General features: G+C 35.5%; 1 protein-coding gene across 1 annotated transcript; it reads left to right on the plus strand.

Annotated features, from left to right (window-relative positions):
• Positions 1-25,414, plus strand: LOC116019791 (structural maintenance of chromosomes protein 6B-like). Its single transcript, XM_031260125.1, has 28 exons — positions 1-361; positions 647-752; positions 1,904-2,037; positions 2,880-2,935; positions 3,014-3,100; positions 3,259-3,579; positions 4,838-4,957; positions 5,367-5,501; positions 10,032-10,108; positions 10,247-10,322; positions 10,824-10,898; positions 14,234-14,338; positions 17,426-17,595; positions 17,702-17,804; positions 18,522-18,634; positions 18,815-19,019; positions 19,503-19,631; positions 19,745-19,859; positions 19,948-20,033; positions 20,147-20,242; positions 21,045-21,181; positions 21,274-21,376; positions 21,958-22,037; positions 22,152-22,230; positions 22,459-22,516; positions 24,341-24,438; positions 24,942-25,036; positions 25,136-25,414. The coding sequence occupies exons 1-28, from the start codon at positions 217-219 to the stop codon at positions 25,191-25,193; spliced, it is 3,162 nt and encodes a 1,053-aa protein (XP_031115985.1). The 5' UTR covers positions 1-216; the 3' UTR covers positions 25,194-25,414.
• Positions 25,415-26,262: the final 848 nt, after the last annotated feature.

The raw sequence follows: 26,262 nt of genomic DNA on the forward strand, positions 1-26,262 counted from the left end.
ACAGCGACACAATTCTTTAGGTAGGGGATGGTAACTTTGCGCGGCCCAATGAAAAGTTAACACGTGTGAAGGGTACAAAGTGCCGCCGATAAAGTCGATCACTCTATTCCCGCCGTTGCTCCCCTCTCGCTTTCTGTAATCTGTTCTATCTGAAGAGGAACCCATCGTGATGACACCAACGTAATCATAAGAAGAAGGTTGTTGCAAGTCGAATCTATGGCGAATCCTAGGGTTTTTGGCAACCCAAAATCAAATCAAGCTGGTACTATTTCTAAAATCCGAGTCGAAAATTTTATGTGCCATAACAATCTCGAAATCGACTTCGGAGAATCGGTGAATTTTATCACAGGCCAAAATGGAAGTAAGCTCTCTCGTCTCCTTGCTCTTTTAAGTAGTTGTGCCTTTCCTTTGCCGCTGTTCAATGTGTTCTGTTTAGTAAGTAGAGAGTAGATGCCGGGAAAAGGGTAAGTTTTTCGGGGGATATATTTTGTGGTATACGAAGCTGAACTGGCAATTGCTACTCTAAAATTTTGTCGCCCATAGGAATTAGTTGTGAGTTTATTTTGTGTAGGGTTAATTCTTATCAATTCCATCTGAAATATGTCAATTTAGTTTCTTGGTATTGATTGATATTTGAATGCTTTAGGTGGTAAAAGTGCGATCCTCACTGCCTTGTGTTTGGCGTTTGGAAGCCGTGCTAGAGGCACGCAAAGGGCAAATACAATGAAGGACTTCATAAAGACAGGCTGCAGGTTTGTTGTTATCTGGTTCTGTTTCTCCTATATTAGTACACGATTGATAAAATATATGAAAGTAATTCTCTATCATCATTTTATTAGTGTGGCCTCCCCAAGCTCTTTTTGCTCCCCTTGAAACAAGCTTTGTAACTCCAATTGCATTTCCGTTGCATATTATCTCTCTTTTCAAGGGTTCAGGTTTTAGAGTGGGGTTTGGGAGTGTGATGTAACATTTTTATTCTTTGGAGGTGTGCATTCTTCATTTCATCTAATATTATTTTAGAACTTAAACTAAGACATCTGTCAATACTTAACATTAGGGGGTGTTTGGTTTGCATATGTTACTTAACATAGGTATGTGGTATTGCTGTATTGGAATATTACATACTGGTGTTTGGATTGTGCTATCTTATATTCCGCAAGAATGCCACTTTACTGCTATATCAGATTTTTGTATTACTAGGAATCTGACATTCCTTGACCTAAGTGTAATGACACTGCAAAAGTAGCTTTCCCTTGTATACTTAAAATTAACAGTGTATTGTTAACACTTAATTTTTTATTCTGTCCATTTACTGCTTGTTTGACCTAGCTTATGTTTTAGGCATATCTACTTAAAAGATTGATAAGCTAAGCCAAGCACTAACTTTCTAAAAATTTAAATTATCTTTTGGGAGTAGATGAGCTGAATTACAATTATCTACATGTAACCCTGAATTTAGGCTTTTGGTAAAGGCTCTATGCTTAAAAGAGGTGCATGCTTGATCGAACTCTTAAGTTCTCATTTTTGTTCTGATGTATTCCAATTATTTACTATCAATGTATAAAACCACAGCATTATTCAATTAATAATGTCCTTTTTTCTAATTTTGTGCTATCATATTAATGAATCAAGTTTCAAAAGTAAATCATCCACACAATATATGTTATAACAAGAAAGGCTTTCAATGTGCATTTAGCCAAACAAAATAAAAACTTGTTTAATAAGTTCATTATAAAAAGGACTTATCTAAATTGATCTATTTAAAGAAGTTACAGTTGGGCCAAATAAGCCCTGTGTCATACCAAGTTTTTTTTTTGTTTTTTTGTTTTTTTGCAAGTGTCATACCAAGCTTATTGTGTTCTTTTAATTGTAAGATACATTAATCCCATGAAAACTTTTGCAGCTATGCTCTTGTACATGTAGAGATAAAGAACCAAGGGGAGGATTCTTTCAAGCCTGAAACATATGGTCGGACCATAATAGTAGAGCGCAGGATATCAGAATCTGCCAGTTCTATCATTTTAAAGAACCACCAAGGTTTCTTGTATTATTACTTTATAATAACTGGTTCTCACTGGATTGAAATTAAGGATTTTGTTCTTTGTAATTTTATAACTTTATATGAGCATTAATCAATCTAGAAGGTATTTTACCCAAGTAGAAATATCCAGTGTGATCTGCTTAATATGAAGAATCATAGGAATGCTTTTATAATTTCTATCCTGTTTCTTAAAGATGCTTTTTTGTGTACCAATTTGCTAGTTCCTCTTCATTCCTATTGGAGCTCGGATCATGCTATATTCCTGAAACACATGCTAAGTCTAGGATTATTATATATTTGAGCTTGATATTCAATCTACACCCAAACAATACATTTGCGTATAATTATTTTTAATTTTTATTTCTTAAATTATGTAATACCGTTTAGTGTAGTTAGGGTGTTAACTACTTTACTTTTATTTTCTTCCATCTCCTTTGTCCTATGTTGTAATAACCAAATCTTCTTACATTTGGCATTCTTTCTGGTATCCTTTTCCACTCTCATCTCTTTCTGTGTATCATTCATCAGCAAGAAAGGTGCCATATTGCCCCTTCTGTTGAAGATTATTAATTCAAACTTTCCAGTGTGGCTTTGAAAATTAACATCCTAGTTGGGAGTTCTAATTCTGCTACATTGCTGAAGCATAGACTAATTTTAAGATTAGTTTGGCAAACATTGATATTCTTGTCTGTGCAACCAATACCTTCAAGTATACTCATTTTCTGAGCTATTATTTTCATCTATTTTTCTCTCTATTATAATACACAATTTCTTACCTATGATATTCATTTCTGTTTCCGTTTTCCCATCTCCCCTCTATGTATCACTCACTCTCCAGGCAAAAAGGTGGCTACTCGAAGAGAGGACCTCCATGAACTAGTGGAGCACTTTAATGTGAGAATGGGCCTTATACATGCCATGTGGACTATTCTTTGATGATTAAAGGCCTTGATCATTTGTTTGTTTTTGTAGATTGATGTTGAAAATCCGTGTGTTATAATGAGTCAAGACAAAAGTCGAGAATTCTTGCATTCTGGAAATGACAGAGACAAGTTCAAGGTAGGCAACTCAAGTTGTGAAAAGTATTTAGAATTTGTGTTCTTTGCTCAGTGAAATTTGTCTAACCTTGATTTAGTTACTTAGTTACTAGTAACTAATTAGGATAGCATAGAGGCAAATTATGAGAATTGCATACTTGCTAATATTATCTTATGCAGTTCTTTTTCAAGGCAACACTTCTTCAGCAAGTGGAGGATCTTCTGAAGGGTATTGAAGGTCACCTGTGTAATGCAGATAGTCTGATTGATGAACTAGAGAAGTCCATTAGCCCAATAGTTAAGGAAATTGAGGAGCTGAAGATCAAGATAAAAAGTGTGGAACACATAGAAGAGATATCTCATCAGTTGGAGTTGCTAAAAAAGAAACTAGCTTGGTCGTGGGTCTATAATGTAGACACTCAACTGCGGGAAAAAAGTGAGTTGATTGTGAAAATGAATGGACGGATTCCTATGTGTCAGTCCCGAATAGATCAGTGGACGGTAAGTGCTGCATTTATGGTTTTAATAAAGAAGGTTGCTCAGGAATAGTTATGCCTATTGGTAACATGCTGATTTATTGTACCCATCTCTCATCTACTCTTGTTTTTTCTTGTTAGAGAATGGCATATTCCTACTTTGGCAATTAATAGCTAATTTGTTCCCTTACTCCTACATCATTCCCATGGGTTTCATGTTGAGTTAATTAAGTAAATCCTCAGGTTGATGATTTAGCTTTCTCTGATTGGTCTGTATTAAAGTATTATGTTCGCCTGTGATGATCAAAATTGTAATGTAATGGATCTGGTGGAACTATGAAATGTGGACTGTGATACAACTAGTAGGAAGTAAGGTGGTAGGAACACTTCTGCTTTTAATTCTTACAAAGTAGGATGCCAAATTGCCAATTTTGGTTAGGATTGTTACTTGTCTTCTTTTGTGGGTTACTTGTCATTTCCTTGAAGGACAGTCCATCTATAATGGAAACAATTAAGTGGATGCTGTTGTGGCATGGCTGGACTGTGGGGTGGCTTGGAGTCTTGGACTGGTGGCCCTGGTACAACATTCATTGTTTCCCACCAATGTGATTATGGTGGAACTATGCATTTTTTATATAGAGAGGATAACAATGTTTTTTGGTTGTGGACAGTTGTGTTTATAGGGAGTGAAATTGATTGTTTAAAAAAGGATGCACCCATCATATGGGTGAGGCCATTCAAGAAGAGTTTTATTTTATCCATTTTAAATTTTTTTTTTCCCGTTTGGTTGTGCGTGGTAATACCAGCCATCTGATGCTTATAAAATGCCGAGGCTTAGGTTCCAATGTAGGGGTGGTGCTATTGGTTCTCTTTCAGTTTGTGTTTTCAATGTTTGCTTTGACCTAGTATGTAGCGTTGATGAATAACACAATTGTATAGTATTGCATTCGATTGCTATTTCCTAAAATATTTAGCATATGTTAATATGGTACCCCCTATTTGTGTTATATTTTGCTTTGCAAAATGTGCACCATCAACTATTAGGTGAACAATCTAAGAGTTGAATATTGAATCAGGTACTATTTCCCTCTTGATTATTGTCAAGTTTGGATTGGATGATCGCTATTGGTGACTTGTCCAAATGTTTTAAATGTTGAGACCTAGCAATGTATATTTGTTTTTTGGTCTCATATCCTTGCTTTTCTCGTTTCATTTTTTGATCATATCATAGTATTATACATATAATCAACAAACATCAAGAAATATATCATTTTAATGGGCAGAAAAAGATTGAGGATTTGAGTGATTGCATAGCCAAGAAAAATGCACAAGTTGCAGTTTTAATGGAGGAGACATCAAAATTCATGACCGAGAAGGATGATTTGAAGCAACGCATTTCTTTGGTATGGTGGTTGCTTTACATTTTCCTTTTGTGGTTTTGGATTGAGATCTATTGTGATTTTGATGAAAATGATTTACTTCTGTTGTGTCATAGTAAGGTCCGGTTTAGCTTGTGACCAAGTGTGCTGTTGTTGACAGTTATGTCAAGAGTCCAACCTGGAAACCATTTTGACATTCTCATTCTGTACTACCTGCATAATAGCATTTGATCAAATAGAATGTTCCATATTTTAACGAAGAGCTTAATCAATTAGAGGGTGGATATATTCTATATTTTATTTAGTTTCCTTGATGGAAAGAATTGTTTCCTTCATGCATACTGATACTGTTTCTTTGAACTGTTCTTGATTGTTCTATATGCTTCCACATCCCTGATAATGTGATGTTTGATGTGTGGATTTTATTTCTTAGGCTACAAGAGATAAGCTTGGCTTAGAAGAAGAACATGGACGAAAAGCCAATTACATTCAGACATTAGAAAAACGGCGGAAGTTGCTGGACAGACAAATTCATGAAACTCAAGAGCAACATATTAGAAATACTCAGGTTCCTTTACCTCTTTGAATTAATGGCTTTTAGTTTTTTAATCTTTGGTTTTCTTAGAAAATGACAAGTTGGATTTCTTGTTTTACATCTTGTGAACTAATTAGTCTTAGAGAAACTTGAAGTATCATAATCTTAGAATTATCAAAAGTTTTGGAAAGAAAGATTACTATAGTCATACAATGTGGCAATCAACTGCAATATGTTTGGTTTTTTTGTGGGAGATAGGATTGATGCAATATGCAAAGTTGCTTGATTATCACAAATTAACTTCATAGAACAAATTTGGCAGAAATTGAGTTTTGTGAGACCTTAACCCAAATTAGCTTACATATTCCAAGTGTCATTACTCGGTATTCTGTTTTTGCACTTGAATAGAGTTGTCAAAACTAGTTTTACCTACTGGGCCAACCTGCCTCGCCCCTTATATAGGTAGGGGCGGGTTTTGATTTTGGCAGCCCACAAAAAGAGTGGGCCTTAGAGGGCTTGCCCATAAAATAAAATGATATATATATATATATATATTTTTTTTTTTCATTTTATTTTATTATTTTTAGTGTTGTATACAGTGGATATTGGGCTAGTAAAAGTCCCAAAGAAATTAGGATTTAATTTGAATGATGATAGCAATGAAATTATAATATTATATATTAGAATATTAGATTAGCATATTAGAATATTATTATAGGTTATAGAATAGGACTTAGAATGTATCGAATTATGAACTATCTACTAAATTTTTTTTTTTTTGGGTTTGCTTGGCCTGCCCAGCTTGCAGGCATTGAAGGGGGGTGGGGCTGGCTAGCCAACTCTAGGACCTTTTAAGTAGTGGGCCTCAGAGGCCTGCCTTGCCCCTTGCGGCCTGCATTGACAACTCTACGCCAATAATCCCTATAAAGCAACCTTATACTTGGGAGGTCTTTTCACATATCTTAAGATTTTGATGGTTACTTGGATCGGATAATGACTCCCCATATCTTGTAAGAGTTTAACATTTGGATCCATGGGTGTTAGCTGGCTGTCTGGCTTGCTATTTGTCATACTTGTTTCTTCAAGAGCGTCCAAAGCATATTTTCATTGGGACATAAGTTACATTGTTTGGATTGAGCAACCTCAATACCAAGAAAATAATTCAATTTTTCAAGATCTTTTGTATCAAAATGTTCGATTTATTCCTTCTATATCGCCCCTTTTAATAACAATGTGAATGTCATCAACATAAATCACAATATATATGCTTTTTCTAGTTAGATGTTTATAAAAGATAGAATATCAACCTTGCTTTGAATCATGGCAAATTGTTGAACACTATCACTAAACCAAACATGGGGGATTGATGCACATAGTGAGAGCATTTGAAGCAACATACTAGATTTGGTCTTGTCTGGGCCACAAAACTAGGGGGTTGCTCCATATACACTTTTTCTTGTTTGGGGTATTGATCCGCCTATTCACTCTAGTAGGATATGAGGCTCTTGAATGTGCCCTAGTTGACATGATTCACATTCTATAGATTTTAGGTTTGACAAACTAGGAACAAGTTAGCATAGTTTATTGAGGCTAGGATGTCCTAAATGACAATGATCAAGACAAGGTAAAAGATTAGCCATGCAAGTTGCGTTGGCATCATCAGTGGAGCATAAGAGATTGTAAAGTCCTCATTATTCATATCCTGTACCAATCATCTGCCTCTTCTGTCGGTCATGAACAACCACCGAATCAAAAGATAAGGTAACACAATAGTTATGAGTGTGAGTAGACTAATGGAATGAAATCAAGTTGAAAGGACGACTAGGAATATATAAGATAAAGATAAAGAATGAAGGGTGAATTTTTTATTTCCTTTAGCCTTTCCTTTTGATCCATCACCAATGGTAACATATGAAAGAGAATTTGAAAAGTTAATATGGGAGAAAAAAGAGGGGTTACTAGAGATGCGATTAGTGGCTCCTGATTCCAAGACCCAAACTAAGCCGGATTGTGAAATTAAAGTAGTGTGAGAAGTGTTGGGAGAAATGTATATTGAGTTATGTTAACCATAGTTAGTTTTCCATGCATTTTCCAACAAACCTCAAAGGGGTGTGCCCTTGTTTGTTACAAAAATCACAGAAACAAGATGATGAATTTTGTCCTCCACCTTGGTTACTTCCTCACCCTCTTCCCCTATTGTTACCATGATAACTTTGTGAAGTGAGAGTAGAGTTTTCAAGTTTTAACTATGGTGGTGGATGATGTGTTTTGTTCGTACGCATAAGAGACTTGAAAAAGTATCTTAAACATTTCTTTGGTATTTGGAACAGTACTATCAGACGTATACTGTTACGGGCTTTGCTCAAACTTTGGTTTGAGTTTAGCAAGTGTAGTGACAACGAAGAACTTGTCTCATTGGGTAAGTTGTTCTGCTAGTGATCTTCCAATAGTCATGAGTTTACTGAGTTCATCAATAAGTCGCTGGATTTTCCCTAGAAATTTCTCCATCAACATCTCTGACTTCTTGATATTTAATATTACTCAATAAAATAATAGCGGGAGATATCATTTGTATAAAGGGACTGAGCTTGTTTCCACATAGAAAAACAAGTCTTGAATCGCCGAAACATAGGAATCGCATAAAAAACAAGTGATTGCTGTAGTAGATTGCATAGTTGGGCTTCAACTCCTTCCCAAACATTTCTTTCATGCTAGATTTCTTGTACTTATATAGTAAGATGATCAACAATTTCTTGTCCCATAAACCATAGTTCCACTGCAAAGGTCTGATCTTGATAATTTGGGACTCCATTAGTTTCTCATTGGTGATGACTAAGTTCCTTGAGAGATTTGGAATAGACTTTAGGCTGGGCAGGAACATTCTCAACAGTGTTTAAAACTTCAACTTCGGTAGTTCGGTCATTGTTATTTTTAAAATATGAAAAAACTCATGGAGGGTCGTGGACAAGAGACAAGTTGAATTGGAGAATTTGGCCAGAAGAAGTCGCTGTAGAAGATCTCACTCGCCAATGCATGGTTCAGAGGTTTGTCAGCGTGCAGGTGCATGCGGGGACTGTTGCCGAAATAAGATGGGCAGAGTCGCCTGCCCTCCTTTGGAAGGTTTATTGCACCAATTTAGTGAAGAGGGCTCCTAGCCGTGCACAACTGACAAAATGGTAGAATAATGAACAATGTTTGTCCTGTTCATCTATAGAAAAATTGAAGGAATTTCAGTCCCCAGAAGAAGAGAGGCTTTGATACCATGTGAAGAAGCAATGAAATATTGTTTTTATTCAGTTCACTAACCAGATTATACTAGGCTGCTACATATATGTGATATGTCATACAAGGAAGACACAGGGATAAAAGCTAAATAATTGCAAGGCTGCTCAAGGTAACTATTCCTAATGGAGGCCATGCTGCTATAGGGATTAGGCTGCTCCAGACTACAGTGTACAAGATTAAGGAAAAGACAAGACATATACCTCAACAAAGTTATTAGGCAATATATCTAGTTTCATATCTTCTCTCTTTCCCTCCCATGATTCTACTACTTAACACATCAAGTTTCTGCCTCAGTGGTGGATGGTATTTTGGGTGAGCTTACTGTTTAGGTGAACAGTAACTGCACACCTTTCATTTTTGGTTCCGATTTTCATCTTTACGAAAGTCAATTAGCCTTGCGTGTCTTCTCCCGTGTTCCAATTTGACCTGACCTTTTTGCAGTGTACTTAAAATAAAATTGTTTGGTGTTCAAAATTTTCGAGTGAGACAGTTGCCCATCCATTAACCCAGGATGTCAAATTTTCTATATTATGCTTGTATCTTGCTGAAGAAGTGTTACTTTGGTTTTTTCTTCTGGTTGTTGGTTGCCTATGGAACTTTTGAAGAACCAGTTCTGCACCTTAGAAGTCTTTTCAGTTCATTATTTATTCTTCAAAGATCAGATCTTCTATGCATGCTCCTGCTGTAAACTGTGCAATATTGAGCATATAAAGCTATTAACTTTTCATGTGAGTTTACATAGGTGTGCTCGTGTAATCTGTATTTGAAGTATACAGATTTGTTGTACTGTTTTAAATTTGTTATGAGGTCAGATATCTTGTTTTATCTTGCCAATTGCTATGGTTAGTTGGAGACCATGGCAATAATTCAGGGCTCTCAGGGGTGGTTGTTCTAGTAGTGATGGCAGTAGTAAATGAAATCTGACGATGGTGTTTTTTTTTTTTTTTTGCAAATAATGTAAGTGAAACTTGGAGGTGAATGTTATAGGAGTAACTGTAGAAGGTTGGGGTGCTTCCTTTAGTGAAGACGGTATTGTTTGAATCAGTCTTGGTTGAGACAGAGATGGTGCACCTGTGGACATGGCTCTAATGTTGTCTTTTTTTACATTCTTTGTTTTAGTTTCCTTTTTTGCTTTTCGGTTCTTAAATTTCCATATTGTCTTTTTTAAAAAAATTAATACTTATTTTAATGCCAATTTGATATGCCGAAAAGTCTCTTAATGTAGTGTTGTAACATCAAAGATGAAATGGTCTTCATGTTTTTAGTCTAAATTTGTAGGCAGAAGAGCACGAGATGGAGGAAAGATTGAAGGGGTTACAAGAAGATGTGGACAATGCTTGTTTAATACTTGAAAGGTTAAAAGCAGTTTTGTAATACAAGGCTATGAATTTGCAGTCTCACTCATGCCATATGAGAATTGTCAACCTGATGTAATGTATGCATATGGTCTTTGTAGATATCAATTAGTTTTAACATAATTCAATGGTTTGCAGATTGAGAGCTGAAGAGGATGCCCTATTAGTAAATATTGGAGAAACAAAGGATCAAATGAATGCTATTATTGGTGAAGTATGGTCTTCTAACTGTTGTTGTCTATGGTCTTATAGAATTTTTTGATTAGTTAATAAAAATTTTATTCATAAGAAAAAACATATAAAGATTGCACCGTGACGAACAAAGTCTACTTTCAAAAAGAAAAAGAAAAAAGACAGCACTTGTGTACAGTATGTGAACTTTTGATGAAAAAATGAACAAGTAAACACTTCATAAATTCAGCACGCCCAACCTTCAAAAATCAAATTATGAACACTATTTATAAATTGTGATGAACATTACTCAAATGTGATGAAAAGTAAGGTAGATGGGTTCATGATGTAATTTGTGGCATGCAATAATGGAGTAGTTTCTCTTTCATTCTGTACATGTGTGTATTGTATGCCATTATATTGTGCAATATGAATTTAATTTTATACTAATGTTCTTTGAATGACTAGAATAGAACTCTCATGATAATGCACATATCATTTGTACTTCCTACTTGAATAAATGAATTTATACTTTACTTTTTAGATTCAGGAAAATGAAAAAGAGCTTGATCATATTCGTAGGCACATTCGTGAGCTTCAACTTAATAGAACCAGCAAGGTAAAATTTATTTTTCAGCAAATTNCTTTTTTTTTTTTTTTGTGGGGGGGGGGGGGGGGGGGGTGGTGTTCTGAGTGGATAGTGAGAGGCAACTAAATTAGGAAACTATTATAAGGAGTTCAACTTGTATACTGTGCCTTCTTTGTAGTTTCCACTGTTATAAAAACTATGATTGCAAGTTTATCTTTTGGGACCCAGTTGCTAAAAAATTTATGGCTCAAGTGCTTAAAAATAGAACATGTGGTCCTAATTTTAGGTTGTGTTGAAGGTTGCTTGATATATGTAGAACACGTAAACATACTATGTACTGTGTATCTATTGAACTCTGATGAATAGGAAACTGTACAAGATAGGTATATATACATGCTGGCAGAAGAGTAAACCAAGCGCTCAACCACTCATCTCAAATTCAAAATGAGTTGTTGAGAGCTATTCTCTCAACCTCCCTCAACACTCTCTAACACTCTCCCTCATATATTGACCATGTCTAGCTTGTTACAAATGTGCTTGACCTTGCTCCTACCAAGCCCTTTTGTAAACACATCCACTAATTGATCACCCCACTGTGGACATGTCGAACACAAACTGTTAAACAATGAACTAACTAGAAAACTCAACGTGTATTTGTATATATTCTGTGTGATATCCTTATCCTTAATTCCTTATCATATGTACATGAAGAGTAGAGCTATTTATACGAGACAAGCTATTTATACAAGACAAGAACTAACCCTAGCCACAGATTCATAACACCAAAACCTAGGGCTAAGAGTAATTCTCTCAACTAACACCCTATTTCTCTTACACCCCCCCTCAAGTTGGAGCATAGATTTCAATCATGCCCAACTTGTTACATATGTATCACATGAACCATAAGACTCCACATCTAGAACCATAAGTCTTGAACCACTTGAACCTTCGAACCACGCTGTGCCAAGTCAGTTCACAATGCACCTTGTCGCACCAACAAAGCTTCCACAAAGTTACAAACCAGGCCAAACACCACAACCACAGCGCACCTGCCTCTCACACCACAAACCGTTAGCGCTGCCTAACACCAATTCTTTCCTGTTTTCTTGTTGAGTGCACACAAACCATTCTTCTTCAACTGCCGACCTTCCACAATAGCTGCATCATATGCTAGGTCCGCACCACTCCTGGCACTTGTGCTGCCCACCACTGCAACACCCCTGTTTACTCACATTGAACAAAGATCGACTCAACTCTCATACCCTGGCACTGTTCGAAATATTGACAGTAACCCCATATTAAATTAGCTTAAAACAAGCGATAAAAATACAAGAAACCAAACACAAGCCCTCAAGACTTATTGACATGATAAACCAAACAACTCAAAACAAAAATCTACTGCCTAATTATTTATCAGCTTCAACACTTCAACATCCAACACAAACCGATTCACCCTCGTTGCCTGCAACTCCGTCTCTAGAACAACGCCACCGAAGTTTGGTCTACCCTTGGCTGTCGCACACAGTTTATCATCAATCCAATCATCATCAACTGCTAGCCACCACCAATTTCGCACCGTTGGCCACAACTCTGCTCGCCAGGTCCGCACCACCCCTAGCACCTGTGCTGCCCACCACTGCAACACCCCTGTTTATTCACATTGAACAAGGACTGACTCAACTCTCATATCCTGGCACTGTTCCAAATATGACACTAACCCCATATTAAATTAACTTAAAACAAGCGATAAAAATACGATAAACCAAACACAAGCCCTCAAGACTTATTGACACAATAAACAAAACAACTCAAAACAAAAACCTATTGCCTAATTATTTATCAGCTTCAACACTTCAACATCCAACACAAACCGATTCACCCTCGCTGCTTGCAACTCTGTCTCTAGAACAATGCCACTGAAGTTTGGTCCACCCCTGGCCGTCGCACACAGTCCATTAGCAATCCAATCATCATCAACTGCCAGCCACCACCAATTTCACTGGCCACAACTTTGCTCGCCGAAGGTGAAACAGAGAGACTAAGTTGATGAAAACGCTCACTAGTGACACCACGAGGAAATGGGCTCATCAGGATGAGTCGGAGAGACGATTTTCCGTCGGAAAGGTCGTCGGAAAAAGCTTCGTGTGCTGGCGCGTGGTCACTGGAGCTCCGGTCAGCGGCGGCGCGTTGCAGCTCCGTTGGCTGTTCCGCTTCCTCCGGCGGCATCGCCTCCTTGCTCAGATCAATGTCCACTGGGCTCTGATACCATTTTAAACAATGAACTAACTAGAAAATTCAACATGTATTTGTATATATTCTCTGTGATATCCTCATCATATGTACAGGAAGAGTAGAGCTATTTATACAAGACAAGAACTAACCTTATCTACAGATTCCTAACATCAAAACCTAGGGCTAAGAGTAATACTCTCAACTAACACCCTATTTCTATAACACAAAATGACAATCTACCTCAATGTGCTTGGCCCGCTCATGGAAAACAGGATTGTTGGAGATGTGTATAGCAGCTTGGTTATCACACCATAGCCTTACAAGCACACTTACCCTTACACCAATTTCTTCTAGATATTGCGTATCCACGTTATCTCACAAGTCGCATAAGCCATAGCCCTGCACTCGGACTCTGCACTGGAGCGAGCCACAAGATTCTGCTTCTTACTCTTGCATGACACCAAATTGCCTCCTAAAAACACACAATATCCTGTTATAGACCTCCTATTGCTCCGCGACCCGACCAAGTAAGCATCCAGAAATGCTTCAACACCCATGTGCCCATTATCAGCATACAAGATTCCTTTCCCCGGAGCCCTCAAAATACCATACGAAAAAATACCTCAACACTAACCGGATCATCAAGGCGACACCACTGCTACAATTTATGCTCGGTGAAATAGTTGAAAAACTGCTCAAGCGCCGACGCGTGAAGGCGCGTGATGGATCCGATGACTCCGCAATTCTTCCTCCGACGTTGCCGTAACTTCCCGACCTTAGCCCAGTACCTCTCACTCCAGGTCGGGCTTTGATACCATGTAGAACACGTAAACAGGCTGTGTTGTGTATCTATTGAACTCATGAATAGGAAATTGTACAAGATAGGTATATATACATGCTAGCAGAAGAGTAAACCAAGCTCTCAATCACTCATTTCAAATTCAAAATGAGTAGTTGAGAGCTATTCTCTCAACTTCCCTCAACACTCTAACAATATATAAAACAAATAGTTGTGGATAGTTTACAAATTTAAATAGGATACAACAAATGGAATAATCTGCGTGTCAAGGAAACCTGTGGTTTTGTATTTCACTTCTTTTAATTAGTTGGTTTTTTTCCCCCTCTTCGCTCAGGTTACAGCTTTTGGAGGGAGTCGAGTGACTCATCTTTTGAAGGAGATTGAAAGAAATCATAGGAGGTTCAAGAGGTCCCCAATTGGTCCAATTGGTTCCCATGTGGTATGTGTAATGGAAAATACAAATGTGCATTTTCAACTTTGCTGCCGATTAAAATAATTTTGTTTTTATTGTTTTCTTAGATGCCTAAGATTAAGAACTTCTACATAGTGATGCATTTTATCTTTGATTCTTTTTCCATAGCAAATTGTTTCATGGAAATATTCTTTTTAAGGTTTCAGCTGTTGCATGCTGTTTAGCAGCTATACTTGTATCCTCATTGGTTCATTAAAAACAATGGAAAATGTTTCAGTTTGTTGAAAAACTAGATTATTGATCTTATCTTCTTCAAATGTCAAGAGAGTACAACTATATATACACACACCAAGGCTAGGCCAACAGACAAGAATACAGAAGTTGAGACACAACACTTGTAAAATGAGTCTTGAAACTAAATTGTTATAATGTGCATCATTCTCAACAGTCCCCATCAAGTTGGTGCGTATAAATAAAATGCTCCAATCCAAGCACAAGGAGATTGTTTGATGTTTTTTTTCACTTGTAAAAAGCCAAACAGGTACCAATGTAACCAATACCAAAAACCTATGTGTAACCTTTTTTTACATGATGAGCTTTGTGATTGTCCACTTGTCTTTCGAGGCCCACCTTCAGATTCAAAATTGTCAAAACTGACCACTTCATCACTTGAAGTGACCAGATTAATGTCTCATGGATCTGGTATGGCAAAGCGATGGTTTTTAGGAAATCACAGAAAAGTGAGTGGTTTTCTCTCCCTTGAGTGATGCACAAAGTGATGCTTTTCTTATAGAGGATGAATTGAAGAGTCAAAGACCCATCACCCATCAATCATCTTTTTCTTCTTCAATTTATCAGTTATATGTCATACCATTGCTTCCTCAATTATTCCTAATTGTTGACCATCCCTTTTTTTCTCCTTTTGTTTTTTCCCCCCCATTTTTTCAGAGTGCTAAATGTCACTTGGCTGAGTTACACCAAGTCGCCAGTGCTATTAATTTTTGAAGAGGCATAGTTAATCTTTGCAGAGACAGGAGAGTTCTAAACTCCTAGAACTCTAATGAAAAAAAAAATAAAATTAAAAGCTTTTCAATTCTCAAGGGGCTTAAATAATTAATAGTTTTTTTAGTTAGTATATAATTAATTATATATAAAATCAATTCTAGAACTCTCCAAGGCTCCAACAATACATAAATTGTCTTGATTCAAAATTCTATAATTCGTTAATATATAATTATATGTTGTTATTTAGTGGATAGCTTATCCTATTATTTATCAATTGATGTTTATAAATTATAATTATGGAGTTAGGATTATGGATTATTAAGATAAAATCTTAATAACCAAATTAAGGATTATAGATGATTAGGAATGATTCTTACTAACAATATTAACATATTAATTGATTTAATGATTCTCAAGTGACTTAACTTATGAATTTTGATTTTTTTTTTGTTTCTCCTGGGTTTTGCACTTCCACTTTAAAGCAAAGTAGTGCCTCGTTGCTCTAGTGCACTTTTGCTTTTAAATTTTGTTGAAATTATTCACCATCTGCAACCACTGTTTAGGTTATATCTAGAGTAAGACGGTAAGAATTTCAAGTAGACTTGGTTCCTATTTGTCTTGCTATAGGTGAAAAAGTTTCAAGTTGCTTGGACTGAGTTAAGAGGGGGCCCTGAATTATTATGGCATTTACTTTCAAGCGGGAGATGAATTCTTCATTGGTATACATATGGAAAAGGTGATGATGGTTGAGGTATTGATGGTGGTAGTGGTGTTGATGTTTTGATAGTTGAGGTATTGATTGTCGAGGTGATGTGGTTACTTGCCTATGATTTATGGACTAAGACATGATGATGGAATGGCTTAGGAAAGGTAGGAACAGGAATTGCCTTATCATGGGAGACATAGGGTTCTGCCATGAAGTTGGATTTGATAGTGGGACTGGTAGAGTGGTAGGAAAGAATGGAGTGGACTAAAAAAAAGTTACATCAAATGAGGTGTAGAAATGCTTTTACTCAGGGTAGTTGCATCATGAACCTTTTTGAAGATGTGAATACCCTACAAACACATTTGAGGGATATGGATATATATTATACCAATGGACAATACAAGTACACCCGAAAATTTGTAATGGTAATTCATAAGGTATCTTAGGCATTCAGTTTATGGACTAACAGAGTAACAGGAATGGTGTATATGACATAGCGCCCAAAATTTGCTTAGGAATATTATAATGGATACCTATAGTGCGAGCTGTTTCAACTAGGTGTCAATTATTCTGTTTAGCTACTCCATTTTGTTGAGGACCTTAATAAGAAGATTCATGAAGAATCCCTTGCAAGGACAAGGAGTTAGTAAAGGATGATGAAAAATACTCTGTTTTATCACTGCGCAAGACCTTTATAGATACTCCAAATTGATTCTTGATTTCATTGTAGAACTTTTGGAGGATGTTCAACATTCCATCAAATAGACCCGAGTACATCAAGGAAATCATAGACAAAGGCAGAAAAATATTGAAAATCCATGGCCGACACAAAACACTAGTATGGACTAAAGCGGAAGGAGTGCTAGCTCATTTATGTAAAATACCATTGTTACATTATCCACTACATAAAAAATTAGATAAAATACATATTATGCAAAAAAGAAAATCATTAAATAAAAAAACTAGAATATGGAAGTTGTCTCTGCTGTTTTCCCTCCATGTTTCATTGCCAATGTACATGGGAAGATATGACCTAATACTCTAATGTCATTGCATTTATTGAGGAATGATGGTGTGCAGACCTAATTTTAATCTGATCTTTTCCAACTTAGCATTAATCACCAATAAAGTTCTTGTATAAAGTTTGATAACTTCTGAATTTAATTTGAAGCTTCTTTGGAGTCCAGATGTTGAAATATGCTCCTAAGTTTGATGGGCCTTCAATTTAGAATTCCTGGAGATTATTTGATTAAAAGGAAGTACTGTAGAATTAGTTTAGTGAATTGTGTATGACAGTTGGTAGTCTATGAATAGATCTTTTCTGGTAATCTGATTTCTAATTAAGTATATTGATGCACTGTTTATTAATGGTTACTTTGTTTTCTTCAATTTGTGCTTTATAGACCTTGGATGGTGGGGAGAAGTGGGGAGCTGCAGTAGAAAATGCAATTGGAAGGCTGCTAAATGCTTTTATTGTTACAGACCATAAAGACTCTCTTGTTCTAAGGGCATGTGCTAAGGATGCCAACTATAGCTCCCTTCAGATTATCATATATGACTTTTCACGACCTAGGTTGAGATCTGGTGTACTGTTTACAATGGGACCATCTATATTATTAACATTTTGGGTTTAAATTCTGTTTGTGCTATTCCTCAAATGTTGACTTTACTTATTGTAGGTTAGATATTCCAAGCGCCATGCTCCCTCAAACTGGTTATCCAACTACAATATCCGTTTTACGCTCTGAAAAAGATACAGTACATAATGTCCTAATTGATATGGTAAAGTTGCAATAATTTATCCAAGTGATGTTTGCTTTGAAGATGCTGCATTCTGGTGTGTTAGCTATTGCATGTTTATCTATGCTTTCATCCATTCTGAGAGTAATCATATACAACAGTAGATTTGTCCATGCCCCACAAGGTAGAACCCTTCCTCCATTGGTGAATCCAATTCATTAGCAATGGGGTCAGCTGACCCCACTGAAATAAAAAAAATGTCGTATATCAGTATATGTAAGTATACAATCTTATATTTATTTTATATGTATTATGCTGAGTATGAATTTGATTGAATATATCAAATGATCCACTTAAAAAATGTAAAAATTCTATAAGTGGAGTCAAAGATTTATACTAATCTTGGGCTGGATAAAAGATATTTCAATATCATCAGAATATGAGAGTGATGACTTAGTTTTAATAGAGAAAATAACATTTCTTTCAATTTTCACAATTTCTTCAATATTTATTTCTTATTAATAATATTATACAGATTACATGTGTGTATTTGAGTCCACTGAATTAAAATCTTAAAGTTGCCACCATCACCAGCTTACCCCCTGGCCAAAAAAGCCCTGCCGGCCTAACCTTTACATCTGATCAAAATCATTATAATCTTAATGAAAACTTGTTTCACATTCATGTTCTCTCCAATTAATGCCTATAATTATGGACTAATATATTATCAGAATCATGAAATATGTTGTATTTCACTAGGGTAATGCTGAGAGACAAGTTCTTGTTGATAACTATGAAGTTGGAAAAAGGGTTGCTTTTCAGCAAGCAATTCCAAATTTGAAAGAGGTTTACACTTCTGATGGATATAAAATGTAAGTTGACTTATAATAGTAGTTTGTGTGATTTATCTATCAAAAATAAATTTGTGATATGAGTTCATGCAAATTATGGCTTAAATGGATTGAACTCGTGCATTCAATAAGAGTATAATCGGTTAAATTTTATTTCAATTAAGAATGCATTTAGGTAACTATTACTTTATATGTTTGTAGGTTTTCCCGAGGTTCAGTGCAAACTACTCTTCCACCAATGAAGAATGCTAGAACTGGACGTCTTTGTGGTTCATTTGTCAATCAGATAGAGAGTCTTGAAAGAGATGCATTAAATGTAAAAGAGCGCAATGACGAATCCAAGGTATTGAAGAGGAGATATGATGAAGATCTTAGAATTCTCGATGAGAAGTTGCAAAATACTAAAGTAAGTTGTGTGCTTACTAATTAGTATATGAATTTATTGTGCTTACTTTCCTATTTTAATCACTTAATACACTTGCTTTACTTAACTATTTACATATATACACAAACATATTACATATATTATTGCGAAAATATTTTAATTTTCAGCTTAGACAGTTCATTGAAGATTGAATTTCATCTTATGATAATAGTTCTTCCCTAAACCATTTGAATGTGAGCAGAAATTATATGTGTATATGTGTAGAAACATTATAGGACAGGTGGATGCTTGGTGAGTATTTAGGTGGATTTATTTCTCATTGACTGTTACTTGGCTGGAATATTTCTGAATTTTATTGGTACCTGTTACTTGTGAGAACCATATCATCAAGGATTTTTCCTAATAAACAAAATAATGACCAGTTTGATTTCTAAGTTGATCAGTTTTAGTTATAAATGAAAGACATACTGTTGATATAACTATTCATTCCTTTGCTTCGTATAGAGGATGCGAATTGGTGCTGATCGAGACTTGCAGTCTAAGGAATACTGCTTAAAAGATTTTAAGAAGTCACGGTTTGCAGAAACTTGCACCCCAATTACATCCAATGATGAACTTCTTCAGGAAGAATCGGTCTTTCCTTCAAATCATTCTCATACTATAAATCCAGCATGTTCTGTTTTGTTATTATTATAGGCAAAAAGGATTCTAATTTAGTGTTATTTTCTTTTGAAACTAACGTCCAGAAAATCATTAATGAGATTCAAGAAGAGGAAAAACTTCTGGAGGAAATTCAGTCTAGATTGAATAAAGCAGAAGTTAAAAGAAATGAGTTAAAGATGTCACTTGAAAAATTGTGTGGTATGCCACTTTTTTTTTTTTTTTTGGTTTCTTTTTAATCTGCCTATATCACAATATATACTGTACATACCCATACATACAAATGCAGAGTCTGCAAATGTGGACAAGGTTGCCTTGGGAAATGCAGAAAAGGAGCTGACGCTGATAGAACAAGATCTACAAGTTGCCAAATTGGTCTAGCTTATTTTACATGCTTTTCATTTTTGCTTTCCTTGTTAAAGTTTTTTTTTTCCTGATTTTATTATTTGGAAATCACAAGTTGATTACAATTCAAATTGTTTATTCAGAAGAAGAATCATTATGAAGATCTCATGAATAGCAAAGTCTTAACTGAACTCAAGGATGTGGAGAAAGAATATCAAGAGCTTGAACATAGCCGTAAGGTATGTTTCTGATCTCATGTTGTGGTCATAATAGTGGAACTTTAGTCAGAGAAATACAAGGACAGCGATTTTCTTTTTTCTTTTCCCTTTTTCTGTAGAGCGGGTGGGGGGTGGGGAGTTAGACTTGACTGATTCGCGTTTCCAGATCTTCCATTGTTCACTATAATTCGATATGGTTATGATACAAACCATGCAGAAAAGGAAAGTAATCAAATAATCATTCAAATGGCAGAATTCAAGGAATAATACACTCAGGGATTAACTGTAATTCCTTGCTTATTTATGGAGCATGTAATTAGGGATTAACTGATTATGTAATCAGTAATTGATGCTCCTTCCTTGTTTTACATATGGTAATAGATTATAAATAGGGACCCATCTATTAGAAGAGAGGGCATCCAGTGTAATTAGAACAATTAAGCTCTAAGTTGCAGAGGGCGGGAATTTATTCTTGCTGGAGGGATATTCTTAGAAGTCCCTGGGTTTCTTTCCTTTGTGTTTCTTGGTTCGAAACTATCCTGTCTCTTTACTCTTATCAGGTTATGTCTAGAATCCCTGTAATCCAGAACCTTTGTTTAATCTTGTTGGTTCTGAGAAAGTCCTAAGATGGTCAGAAGTGACCTGCTTGGGTCCTGGAAGTCTAAAAATGCAAAATTAGACGTATTGCAAGGAAATTATTCTACCCATCTAATCTAAGGGTGATAGATGGGACCTTGAGTCCCAGATAGTTCTTTAAAAGTGAGGTAACCCTGAAAAGTGAATTGCATTACGTGCCCTCTTCAACTGGCTGGCTAAATTTCAGGAAAGCTACAGAAAAGCTTCAATCATATGTTCTGAGAGTGAGATTGACAGTCTAGGAGGCTGCAATGGAAGTACACCAGAGCAACTTAGTGCCCAACTTACAAGGCTAAGTAATAGACTCCAACAAGAGAGTCGGAGGTCAGGATTTTAATATTTGTTATTTTATTTTTTCATGATATATTGGTTCAATAACATGCTTATACAGTATCCTTTTGAAAACTTTTATACAGACACCCAGAATCTATTGATGATCTGCGAGTGCTGTATGAAAACAAGGAGCGAAAGATATATAAGAAGCAGCAAACATATAAAGCGTTTCGTGATAAGCTTGCTGTAAGCATCTTTTATCCCTTGTTATTTCAGAATTCTGACAAATGCTTGGGCTGGTAAAAACATGTCCTCAATTTCACCTTTTTTAGTTTTGGTAGGGGCTATATGCTGTTTGGTTAGTTACAAAGAATCCTCTATTATGGAGAACTCCATCTTGATTTGTTCACAATTGTCAAACAAGAAAAATAATGATAAAAATAGAAATATAATTCTGGATATCATCCAAGTAGTTTCCTTCAGTTTTCACATTTACTGTCAAAAGCATTCTCTTTCCTCTAAAGTGTGAAATGTTATGAAGTATAGGGGAAAAAGATTAAGGAAAAGACTTGATTTCTTCAGAACAAAATGTTCTGGATAATGATTTTAGATCTGGCATATATGGTTGAACTTTGTTGCATGCATGTGAAACATTCTAAAGTTTGAGTCCCTTCCAATGGGGAAGGATTTTGCTAGTGTGAGCCATGCATCTCTTCCTCTAAAGTTGGTAGTCTCCTTGCTTAATAGGAAAATAACTTCTATCCTATTGCAATGCACATCATGGACTTTTGGTTTTCTGATTTTTATTATGCTGTTTCTGGTGTCAGGCTTGCCGTCAAGCACTTGATTTACGGTGGAACAAGTTTCAGAGAAATGCCAGTCTCTTGAAGCGCCAGTTAACTTGGCAGTATGGCATCTGCTGTTTAAATGGCCATGTTACATGGCTATTGTTTTTGTATTTAACATTTAAGATGGGCTGCAGTTTCACTTGTTAATTTTCTTGATTGCCCATTTTTGCTAGATTTAATGGCCACTTGGGAAAGAAAGGTATCAGTGGGAAAATCATAGTTGAATATGAAAAGAAGACCCTTTCAGTAGAGGTTAGTTGGGCATGGTCCTAATATATTTGTACTTGTACATGCCTGCGCGCTAAACTTTGATGATCTGAAAATTTGGCGTTCTTTGTGGGGTTTTTGGATAGTTTTCCTATGGGAATTTCTTCTTCAAATCATGATGGGTTTTACTAGGTCAGATAGTATGTGCCATGCCATAGTAATGTGTTATTCAAATTTAACCTTTCAACTTTCTTGCATCTTTCTCATTTACAGGTCACAATGCCCCAAGATGCATCCAGCAGCTCAGTTCAGGACACTAGGGGGCTTTCAGGTTTCCTTGTTTATGTTTATGTGTGTGTGTATTAATATCAATTTTACTTATGTGTATGTATTTGTGTGTTACATAATTATTGTATAATTTTTATGTAAATATATATGTGCTACAAACCTGCTCTGTGTTTCTTTCCAAAACCTGGCAATCAATTTTTTGTGATGTGGACCATGTGGATTTCATCCTTTATTCAACATAACCTATAATTTTGACATGTAATAATAAGCAACCCACACATTGGTTAGCAGTTATACTTTTCAAAGTAAATATCATATGCATATCCCATCATTTCTTCAAGGGTACTCGCTTCAATTTATTCAAAAACTTCACAGTTCAACCTAAGCTTTCTATCAATTAACTAACAAATCTTCACCCCAAATGTCAAAATAATTTTAAATGTCAGAATTTGATAATCTGCTTATGTGTTGCCTAACTATTTACTTGGATGTAAACTATGTGGCTTATCTCTAAGTTTTATCTTGACAGAAAAAGAGAACATTAATTTGACAGAATAAAGTAAATCATGAATCTATATGTTTCCAAGATTTAATTTACTAATTTATTACCAGTTATGACTATCTTGGAACGCCTTATATTTCACAACCTATTACCAATTTATAGACAGTATTTATGTATAAATGAGAATAAAATTAAGCCTCATTTGTGAATAAGGTGATGTTTTTGAGATCTCAGTGAACTTTCATCAGAGTGCTTTTAGTTCATTTCTTCTACAAATTTACATCGAGTTAGCAATAAGAAATTTGAGTTGAGGGTCTGGCAGTAGTTTGGACCCCTGCAATATGCATTAATATATAATCCCAATATAGTATTAATAGACGATAGAGACCTATGCATGTTACAGTTGCACATGGCCAAAACTTCTCTGAAGTCCTAGCCATCCCCAAACTGGAGTCCAAAAGTCTATATAGAAATAATAGTATTAGACCCATTGGTCTATGTATATTTGAATTGAAAAATGAAACAAAAAACTATATAATCAAATATCCAATGATTGCATATTTGATTCTATCAATAGAGCAGAATGGTCTGAGTGAATTACATCTAGATTAAGAACAACTGCCTCCCTGTGAATTTGAACGCCAAGAGTCTGTAGCGACAGCATGGTTGAGTCTCTCTTCAACAAAAGCAGGGGTGCCTCTTCATTGGTGGAAGAATAGGTGCACTGAACCTGGGGAAAACCTACAAATATATAAAGTTATTGTTACTTAAATGCATTCTTAATTGACTTCATTTGGTCATTTGTTGGTATCTTTCAGCAAACCTAGTGTTAAGTATGGTAAGTGGGTTTTTAAGTTTTGTGCCTTGCCCATTAGTACCTTGTTCTTTTAATTAATGACTTGACGATCACCTCACTGGCCACAAATGGGCACTAGTCAGTTATTGAGGCATCTGTGCATCCATCACTAATGCAACTATTTTTTTTGAGAAACAGAATAGCTAGAAATCCCACTGTACTTGAGGAGCTGAAAGTGGAATTAGTTCTTTGAAGATAATAGTACTATATGTAGATCCTTAAGTCATGCTTTTCAAAGTTATACTAATCAATAATGTTATTCTCATCAAATCAGTTTTTTTTTTTTTTTGAAAAGTTCTCATCAAAATAGTTAAATTCATATTTTGAAACAATACATGAGACAATATGACTGAAGTCTATCCAATTCAGTAGTCATTTAAACAAATGGGATGAAGGCTATTTTATTTAGTAGTCAGCTTGTGATGATGCTCTCCTAAGCATTTAATGATAATTTGTGTACTGGTTAACTCTTTATTTCATTTTGGTGGCTTTTTATGATGTTTACTCAGGGGGAGAACGCTCTTTCTCGACTTTGTGCTTTGCACTTGCCCTTCATGAAATGATAGAAGCACCTTTTCGAGCTATGGATGAGTTTGATGTGTTTATGGTAAATCTTTTAGTTTGCAACATTTTGGGACTTTGCACCAAGTTTCTTTTATTATTAGAAAGAATGTTAGTCTTCTCGCTAGAAATTGTTCTGGATCATATTTCCTTGCATTTGCAAAAGTTAAAATATGGATGCAAAACTCACCACCTCCTTCCTTTTCTCTTGTTTCATCTTCAAATTCCTCCACGAATATTTCCAATCATAATCTCAAATTATATTGGCATTTAATAAATCCAGCCGTGACATATAGGAAACATGACAAGGCCATTTCCGCTATTGCTCAATAGGAGAGTATTTAGGTTTATTCCTTTTCTTGCTATTAGGCCATATGATTCCCTTTCCTGTATTTATCAATTTACTTTTCTTGTTGAATGTCAAAGATTTTCTTTCAGCCATGGGGTGAGAGGTTTTCGGTTTCTCAGTGGCAATAGTCATTGGCAACCAGTTTTTCCAACTTTGAAGATTATATCTTGAAAATTCATTGCTTTATGGTTGGTTTGCAGGATGCAGTAAGCAGAAAAATCAGCCTGGACGCTCTTGTTGATTTTGCATTGGCTCAAGGATCGCAGTGGATATTCATCACACCTCATGACATCAGGTAATCTAACAATCTGGCATTAGTGCTTGATTTGATCTGAGGTCCTGCCATTTCAAACATCCAATTCTGATGAACATTTGATATTTTTGTTGTTGTCAGTATGGTTAAGCAGGATGAGAGGGTGAGGAAGCAGCAAATGGCGGCTCCTCGTGCATAACTACTCTGTTGTATTATCTTTTTTGTTGCTCAAACCAGTATTGAGTTGTGTGGAATACAACAAATCTTCTAACCTTGATAACCATGATGCTGGCTTGTTTCACATCAAACCCTGATTTATGTTATTTTGAAATTTGAAGGGGATGTAACTTAATGCTCTCTGGCTTCATGCTCATGTTTTTGATTATTGAATTGGTTAATTGAAGTGCTCATTACAACTCCTTTTGTTGTCCAATAATATGGCTCACAGTTAATTCAAATCACTTTTTTATTTTTAAAAAATGTTTTGACTCAGTAGTCTAATTCTCTCAAATGGGAGTTCATGGGTAACTCCTTAGTGGGGCGGTATTGACTCTTTGTGTTTCAGTAGGTATAAATATTTCACACTGTAACAAAGTCAGTAGTATTAAAAAAATCATTTTGACCAACTAAAAACATTTTAAAATTGCTCATTTGCAATTTGTGATTTATATTCTTTGCATTAATTGTAGCTAAACTAGTATTTCTAACAAGTTTGCTATCCAGATATGTGCACTCTCAAATGTGAGCAATTCAACAAAGAGTTTTACTACATTTACTTACAATTTTTTACTTCTTCACTTGTGGTAAATAGTGACAAGTCACTTTATTATTCTGTGGGTTGCAAAAAATGTGTTTATATTAAGAATTTGAGAGGGATAAAAGTTGGGGAGTAGAAGATAGAGTTTACAGATTGTTTTCCTAACATTAGGGCTCAATGTTTCTACTCTGCATCAATACATTCAGATGGGTAGGACGTCGACATATATATGATGGATAGGTTTATAAAGGTTAATTTAGATATATATGAGGGTATTTTAGGATGAGAGTAGGAGTTTGGAGGAAGCAGAATATCATTGCATGCGTTGTGTATGTTTTATATGTTTGTAAACAATTAATAAAAGAACTATGGTAGCTCAAAAAAAAAAAATTATGGTGGATATACTTTCAAACTACGAAAATTTGGGTTCTTTTGTTTTTGTTCTTGATTTCTTTGTCTAATTCATTTATGCGTATTATCATATCATTTATTATTATTATAATCTTGTTTA

Source organism: Ipomoea triloba, chromosome 5 (genome assembly GCF_003576645.1).
Source record: "Ipomoea triloba cultivar NCNSP0323 chromosome 5, ASM357664v1".
In the NCBI taxonomy this organism is placed as follows: domain Eukaryota; kingdom Viridiplantae; phylum Streptophyta; class Magnoliopsida; order Solanales; family Convolvulaceae; genus Ipomoea; species Ipomoea triloba.

What these genes read in the sequence shown, in the direction of transcription:
- LOC116019791 (XM_031260125.1), top strand. Translation starts at nt 217, where the DNA reads ATGGCGAATCCTAGGGTTTTTGGCAACCCAAAATCAAATCAAGCTGGT. An exon ending in TATGACTTTTCACGACCTAG is followed by an intron (nt 17,596 to 17,701) that starts GTTGAGATCTGG and finishes TACTTATTGTAG; the next exon opens with GTTAGATATTCCAAGCGCCA. An exon ending in AGAAGTTGCAAAATACTAAA is followed by an intron (nt 19,020 to 19,502) that starts GTAAGTTGTGTG and finishes TGCTTCGTATAG; the next exon opens with AGGATGCGAATTGGTGCTGA.